Raw genomic sequence first — 8,142 nt, forward strand, 5'->3', positions numbered from 1 at the left:
TCATTCATAAGAACAAGAGTAGCCAACTTTTTAGCCTTTGGGTTCTTTATAACGGGTAGCTCAAAAACAATCTTTGCAAGGTAGAATGAGTATGGATAAATTTATTTTCAAGTTTCAGAACTAGTGCTGAAATAGCGTCCGCATAAGATTTAGTCCTCTTAAGTATAGGAACATCATCAAGACTGACATTTCCAACACAATTGAAAAATTCTTGGATACGTTTTTTTCCTATAACATTCCCTTGCCCGAAAACAAAATTTTTAGCATCCAAATTGTCAGATCGTCCAATTTTAGGAGTTAGTCCATCATCTATTTTTTCCATACCGAAATCACTCACGATTGCAAGCAAAAAAGATAGATGTGACGAGAAAACGGCGAACGAAAAAGAGGGCGAATAAAATGGTAAATATTTGTGAAGTGGGGGAGAGTAAAATGAGAGGAAAATGGCAAATAATATAAATTGCAAGGATGTGAGATTTTTGATTAGAACCTGGTAGATGTTGATGATGTCTCCCCGGCAACGGCGCCAGAAATTCCTTTTGATGTGGCTGGAACTACGTCGGTATTTCCCCAAAGAGGAAGGGATGATGCAGCACATCTACGGTAGGTATTTCCCTCGGTAATGAGACCAAGGTTATCGAACCAGTAGGAGAACGATGCAACACTACGTGAACGGCACCTGCACACATATAATAAATACTCACAACCTGACGTATTAAAGGGGTTGTCAATCCCTTTCGGGTAACGGCGCCAGAAATTGGCAAGTAGACGGGATAAAAATTGTAGTAGATTGGAAAAATAGATCTCAGGGAACGCGAGATAAAATAAATAAATAAAAATTTCATAAACGTATTTTTTATTGTTGGTTTAAAAGAACCGAAAATAAAAGCAAATAAAAATAGGTCGCAAAGGCAAATATAATAAAGAAGAGACCCAGGGGCGTAGATTTCACTAGTGGCTTCTCTCAAGAAAAATAGCAAACGGCGGGTAAACAAATTACTGTTGGGCAATTGATAGAACTTCAAATAATCATGACGATATCCAGGCAATGATCATTACATAGGCATCATGTCCAAGATTAGTAGACCGACTCATGCCTGCATCTACTACTATTACTCCACACATCGACCGCTATCTAGCATGCATCTAGTGTATTAAGTTCATGGAGAAACGGAGTAATGCAATAAGAACAATGACATGATGTAGAAAAGATCTATTTATGTAGAAAAAGACCCCATCTTGTTATCCTTAATAGAAATGATACATACATGTCGGTTCCCTTCTGTCACTGGGATCAAGCACCGTAAGATCGAACCCATCACAAAGCACCTCTTCCCATGGCAAGAAAAATCGATCTAGTTGGCCTAACTAAACAAAATATTCGAAGAAGAAATATGAGGCTATAAGTAATCATGCATATAAGAGATCAAAGAAGACTCAAATAAGAGATCAAAGAAGACTCAAATAACTTTCATGGATAAAAACATATATCTGACCATAAACTCAAAGTTCATCGGATCCCAACAAACACACCGCAAAAAGAGTTACATCAAATAGATCTCCAAGAGACCATTGTATTGAGAATCAAGAGAGAGAGAGAGAGAGAGAGGAATCCATCTACCTACTAACTATGGACCCGTAGGTCTACAATGAACTACTCACGCATCATTGGAGAGGCACCAATGAGGATGATGAACCCCTCTATGATGGTGTCTAGATTGGATCTGGTGGTTCTGGAACTTGCGGTGGCTGGAATTGATTTTCGTCGACTCCCCTAGGGTTTCTGGAATATTGGGGTATTTATAGAGCAAAGAGGCAGTGCAGGAGGCCACCGAGGTGGGCACAACCCACCTGGGCGTGCCTGGGGGGCCAGGCATGCCATGGTGGGTTGTGCCCCCCCTCGGAGAACCCCCACGTGCTTCTCCGGCCCATTGCATGTCTTCTGGTCCATAAAATATCCACAAAAAGTTTCACTGTGTTTGGACTCCGTCTGGTATTGATTTCCTGCGCTGTAAAAAACAAGCAGAAAACAACAACTGGCACTTGGCACTATGTCAATAGGTTAGTACCAAAAATGATATAAAATGATTGTAAAACATCCAAGAATGATAATATAACAGAATGGAACAATCAAATATTATAGATACGTTGGAGACGTATCAATGCCGACACACCCGTGAACACGAGGATTACACCAATAGCATGTGGAAGAGAATCCCTTATAAGGAGGTGCAACTCCTTCTCCACTAGCGGGGTGGGACTAAACTTCCCACCATCCCTTGTCATGACATCTACATGGGCCCTTAGGGTTTTTTCGAAATTGTTAGATGGGCCTAAAGCCCACTCCCATATTTCAACAAATAGTTGTATGTACATGCCACACATCATCCTATGGATTTTTTATGTGTCACCCTATGGTTTGACCCATCCCAAAGGGTGCCTTCTGCCAAAACCTGTCACCTACACACATCACATATCATCGACAATGATCTACAAAACGTATCATATGCAAATTAAGGACTGGTAGAAGATTTGGATCGAAGCAAATCAAAGCACGAAGTTCAGAAAGTACATATACAATGCCCAACTCATGGGAATTAATAGCATGCATTGAATGCGCACCGAAGGATGGCAAAAAGGGAAGTTGCATGCACCGGATGGACATATCTGGTGCAATGTTACTTGGTGTAGGTGTAGATGACCCATGGACAAAATTCGGTGGAAGAAAGCTTACCTTTTCTTTCTTTGGACCAATATGAAGGAAGAGGACGAGATATAGAAAGGCAATTACCTAGCAGAAATTAATGCGATATGCTATGGAGGATGGACGGATGAGAAGACAGAAACCAAAAAAGTTGTATCCACCCTTTACTTTTAGCTTGTTATACAAGTGTCACACCATAGAGCACGAAGGGGTGTAAGCGTACCGGTGGCTATGACAATTGTCATGCCAGTTTAAAATGTATGAGGTAAAATAAGAAAATAATTAACTCATTTATTACAATAAAATTTCTAATAAAACTGGTCCAAAGTATCCTATGCACATGCATGGGACCACACTTCCCTCGTGCTCTTTGAGTGAATAGCAAACAACTTTATGACCACCCTATGTTTTTTATTATTTTGGACCCGAGAAATAAGAATGTTGTCATCCACATGTTTAACACTTTGGCCCTTCATATATAAATTTATTTCGCTCCTTGCATTCCTTTTTATAAGCATTTAGCCCTCTTTTGGTATTCTTGAATACACTACACCTTCATTTGATAAATCAATGCCCCGTCAATGCCCCCCTTCCCCACTATCACATATCATTCTCACCATGTTCTCATGACCCGTTCATATATCAACATCTCCCCGCACATAGTGGCGGAGTTAGCATTTGAGCAATATACGTGCCCAAAACAAAGATTGTATATCTATCATAGAGCATATCTCGTGACATATATCATCCCCATCCCAATCACATACCATACTCGCAATTTTTACCATGGATGCAACACGCCCGGAGCCCTTGGACAGGACTACCCAATAGAACGAGGACCAAACTACCACATTTCTTAGAGGGAGGACTAAACTTCCACATCCCAGCTTTGGGCAAGCTTCACCCGAATTGGAAATCCTCAGAAGTTGAGGGCACCCTTCGCAAACCCACCAGCATTTCCTCCTATGAAATCCCCCCAATGCCCCATCTCTCAAATAGTGCATTCACAGGAACAACAATTTTTTCTAGAAATAGTAGTCCCTAACGAGCCCCCTGCCCCTAGCCCCCTCCTGATTGAAGCACCCTCCACCCTCCACCACTTCCCTGTTTCGCTATCGTCCACCGCCAGCCAGGTGAGAAGGCCATGAGTAGCTCGTGCTCTTCGGCAGCTGTGGTGGATGAGGGTAATGCCAAGATGGCAATGAGGGGTTGGGCCGGGTGGGAGGAGGAGATCGTGATGGAGGACAACGACGGCGAGGAGTGCAAGGTGTGCTACTTCCTCCGCTCTGTGCCGCCCCAAGATGGCGGTAAGAGCAAGAGGGATCTGGCGGTGGTGGGTAAGTATTGGGGACCTGGGAACATAGCCTACTCGGCGGACTTGGAGTTCCTGCAGTCCCTCAAGACGGCGCTGGAGTCTGGGTCGGCGTCCGCTAGGGTGGTGACGCTGGCGATGGAGACCACTCAGCTCAGGTGGAAGTCCAGGAAGGAGGTCATGGACTGGCTCACCTCGCTCGTCTTAGGTACTACGTGTTCCTTTTTTCCATGCCCTAGTGGTGAAATTTTCTCATGATTTTAGTACCATATGATTAAGCTAACAGATCAGGCAACTAGAATTTTCAGCGTCCATCTCCGACGGTCGATCTGAATGTTTGGTTAGTGTTTAGTATGTGTTTACATCTTGAACGCAAGATCCGATCTTGTGTTTCTAATGTTTGGATCTGAATGTTTGGAAGATTTTTAGCGTTAATACACATGTTGCTCCTATGTCCAGCCAGATTAGTATCTTCTCATGTTTCATCACATTTTTGTTCAGTGCCAATATCTATGACTATCTTGCAGGGCTATCCTTCTATCCCCTTCCTTTATTAGCACTACTCTTTGGGAATTTGACTAATTTAATAGATCCACTCCTTTTTGTCAAGACGACACATAACTTATTGTTAGATATCTTTTGTCTAATTTTTTAGATCAACTCCTTTTCTCGCGCATCACCTTATATGTGTTTTATCTTGGCTTGTTTAATTCCTGATGTATATGTTTGGTAATTTTCTAGATATGGTCTATGTGTTTCTTTCCTTTTGTGTTTGGTTAGCTTTTTTAGATTAGTGTTTTGTTAACTTATGTGTTTCCTCTTGTGTTGGTTTTGTCAGGCCAACATGATGTGGATAGAAATTGACTAACTTGCCTTCCATTGTTGTTGTCTTTGTAGATCCTCCATATGGAGCCTTTGGATTCACTTGTCCTGACAACCATGATGGTGCATCTAAGGTACATACTATCTCACAAGAGTCTTCCTGAGAAATGCTTCCTCCTAATGAAACTAATGTCTATTGTTCATTTAGGATACCCTCTCAACACTTGCTGCTGCTGGGGAGAACAAAGAAGGGTTCACATGGATATGCAAACTGCCCCATCTTGATCAGCATCGGAAGCATTACAAATCCTTTTGCCGAGAGGGAATGAGAATTTCGGTACGTGTTCACCGACGGTCCGCTTGTTTTCTTGTTTTTTTTCACATACGGACGAATCTATATATCTTGGTTTACATCTCTTATTAATTGTGTTGCGCGTTATATGTCTTTGTAGGTTCATGATTTTGTGTTCATCAAGAGTGGAGGGAGAGAGAGCCATGTTGCCTATGTGGAAGACATGTATGAAGATAGTAGCGCCAAGAACATGGTGTTGGTACGATGGTTTGAGGAACCTGACGGTGAACAGGGTGTTGTATTGCCCCCCGATCTTTATCGCAAGGAGATCTTATTTGGCTATGGGTTGCAAGATCTGAGGGTTCAATTTGTGGAGGGGGTGGCCGCGGTCCTGAATCCACAACACTTTGACATGTTCAACAAAATAAGTGGAGAGCACAGCAGCTGGCAGCCCTATGTATGCAGTCGGCAGATCGAAGATGACATTGTCGGACCCTTTGACATCACGCAGCTGCAAGGATATGCAAACCAGGAGATCGTAAAGGAAATTGTTGCCGTATCCTCGTCCACAGCGGTGCTGGCCAAGCCACGCAATAACAAAGGTAAAGCTGAAATTACTGGCATGGCCGCCGAGAACCATGTTGGTTCTTCCGGCACTGTCTTCAGTGACAAAACCATGCAGAAGCGGAAGCCACCTGCATGCAATGCAACTCCTTTCAGTTCCAGCTCTATTATCGGTGATGAAACCATGGAGAAGCAGAAGCAGAAGTCTCCTCCATGCAGCGCAACTCCTTCTAGCTATATTATTGATGACAAGACCATGGAGAAGCAGAAGCAGAACCCCCCTCCATGCAGCGCAACTACTTCCAGCTCTGTTATCGTTGACGAAACCATGGATAAGCAGAAACAGAATCAGAAGGAAATGCCCCCTCCCTGCAGCAGAACTGCTTCCAGCTCTGTTATCGTTGATAAAACCATGGAGAAGCAAAAGCAGGAGCAGAAGGAGATGCCCCCTCCATGCACTGCAACTCCACAAAGTGTCACCAATGACCAGACTATCGAAAGAAATTTCATTCCCTATAGCATGGTGAACTATCAGACCACCACGCAGAATCAGCCGCCACCAAGTGGTACTGGTACTAGTAATGCGGCAGCCAATGATGCATCAACCATGGTGACCCCTGAGAAGATGTTCCAGCCTGGTTGCTGTCTTGAAGCCCTGTGCCAAGACAGCGGCGTGAGGGGCTGTTGGTTCAAATGTGTGGTACTCAGGAGGAGGGAGAAAGATAACAAGGTCAGGGTGCGGTACCAAGACCTTTTGAATTCTAAGGATAAAGGACAACTCAAGGTTGGTCTTTCTCTTCTCTCTCTGGTAGTATCTTGCATGTTTTCATGATTAAGATGTATGTACTCAACATGAGTTTTTTTTGTTTTGTAGGAATGGCTCAAAGTTGCAAGAATTGCTGAACCTGACCACCTAGGCATACGCCTTACTGAAAGGCCCATGCTCCGCCCACAGCTCCCAACATGCTACAGGAAGGTCGAGTCTCCGGTGGCTGTCGGGGTCATCGTCGACGCGTGGCTAAATGGAGGATGGTGGGAGGGGATCGTGTTGCAGGAGGACAATGTTGATCACATCCTAGTTTATCTCCAAGGTGAACTGCCTGTCTACTCTCTTGATCACCTAGCTAGCAGTTAATAGTAGTATATATCCGGACAGGAGCTCTTCCTGATGCATGCATGCATGCTTGCGAAATTTCCAGGGGAGGGGATACTTGTGGAGCTCAAAGTAAACTCTCTACGAAAGTCATTTGAGTGGCGTGAGGAGCAATGGATACCTCTAGATGCAAGAAAAGATGTTGCAGCCAAGATAACCCTTGACCTGAAGAAGCAGAAGGGCATCCAGCAATCTGCAATGAAGAAGGATGGTGGGAGCTCTTCCAAACAGAAGGCTCAGAAGATGGGTGAGCAATCAAGCCAGACGGCGGCGGCCGCAACACTCACAGCCGCAGAGCTGGCCGCACCAAGCCCAGGACTGTTGCAGCCTTGGGAGGAAGGTGATGATGAAACTGCAAACTCTACTCCTCAATGGAAGAGGTTCCTGGACCAGAGCTACTCTTTCAAGGAAAAAAGACTGGAGGAGCAAGCTAAAAAGAAGAAGGGTCCTACTGATGAAGCTGCAAAGCCAGTTATAGAGGAGGGAGATGGCATGTCCTGTGGCGATAGCTCACCTGATGCCAAGCGGTGCCGGGTTGATCCTACAAACTCTGATGGCCTGAATGGCGCTAAACACAAGGGTAAGGCTAGAAAATCTTCTTGCGCAAAGAAAATGGGGTCTTTGGAGGGCAGTAGCCAGGGAGACACCAGTGGCTCTACCTCTACTAGATGTGCTACGTCGGTGAACATGGTGCCTATGGAGGATATATGTATAACAAGTGGAGAGGCTCCTGTCATTGCTATGGAAAAATCGGAGGTGATCGACCTGACAATGTACGACTGAAGCTGGTAGCAGGATATGATGAAGTCTAGCCTCAACTTTCCATTCATGAACCACTGTTTCTCAAATATTTTGCTTATTCGCCTATCAGTGTGTGCTTTTTATTGCCATTATAGACAGAGATTTATATGTGCTCTCTGAACTTCAAATAAAAGGAGACATTCGTTGTCTGGTTGTCTATTTTGCTCCCCATGTCTAGTGTATGTCTACTTGTCAGAAATTCTTGCTTTTTTCAACTTAAAAAAATCTTGTTTTTTCTATCTTCCTAGAGTATGAGGATTGCACCGGCCAATTCCTTGCTGCACCGAATAGTGGCCTCCTGGCCTCGCTCGCAACACTATCCTGGGAGTCGATCATGAAGAGTTGTATGTACATGCCACACATCATCATATGGCTTTTTGGGTGCATATCCTATGGTTTGACCCATCCCAAAGGGTGCTCTATGCCAAAACATCCCGCCTACACAACATATATGATTGACAATGATCTAGAAAACATATCGTAAGCAAATTAAG

At 44.0% G+C, this 8,142-nt stretch overlaps 1 protein-coding gene across 1 annotated transcript; it reads left to right on the forward strand.

Annotated features, from left to right (window-relative positions):
- The first annotated feature begins 3,393 nt into the window (after positions 1–3,393).
- On the forward strand, positions 3,394–7,807 carry LOC125540932 (uncharacterized). Its single transcript, XM_048704452.2, has 6 exons — positions 3,394–4,224; positions 4,914–4,972; positions 5,047–5,175; positions 5,291–6,478; positions 6,569–6,785; positions 6,894–7,807. Exons 1-6 carry the CDS (start codon positions 3,849–3,851, stop codon positions 7,628–7,630), a joined length of 2,706 nt encoding a protein of 901 aa, XP_048560409.2. The 5' UTR covers positions 3,394–3,848; the 3' UTR covers positions 7,631–7,807.
- The last annotated feature ends 335 nt before the right edge of the window (positions 7,808–8,142 follow it).

The sequence above is a fragment of the Triticum urartu genome, chromosome 2A (genome assembly GCF_056163025.1).
Source record: "Triticum urartu cultivar PI428250 chromosome 2A, HENAU_Tu73, whole genome shotgun sequence".
NCBI classification, from domain to species: domain Eukaryota; kingdom Viridiplantae; phylum Streptophyta; class Magnoliopsida; order Poales; family Poaceae; genus Triticum; species Triticum urartu.

What these genes read in the sequence shown, in the direction of transcription:
- LOC125540932 (XM_048704452.2), top strand. Translation starts at nt 3,849, where the DNA reads ATGAGTAGCTCGTGCTCTTCGGCAGCTGTGGTGGATGAGGGTAATGCC. An exon ending in GCTCACCTCGCTCGTCTTAG is followed by an intron (nt 4,225 to 4,913) that starts GTACTACGTGTT and finishes TTGTCTTTGTAG; the next exon opens with ATCCTCCATATGGAGCCTTT. An exon ending in CATCCTAGTTTATCTCCAAG is followed by an intron (nt 6,786 to 6,893) that starts GTGAACTGCCTG and finishes CGAAATTTCCAG; the next exon opens with GGGAGGGGATACTTGTGGAG.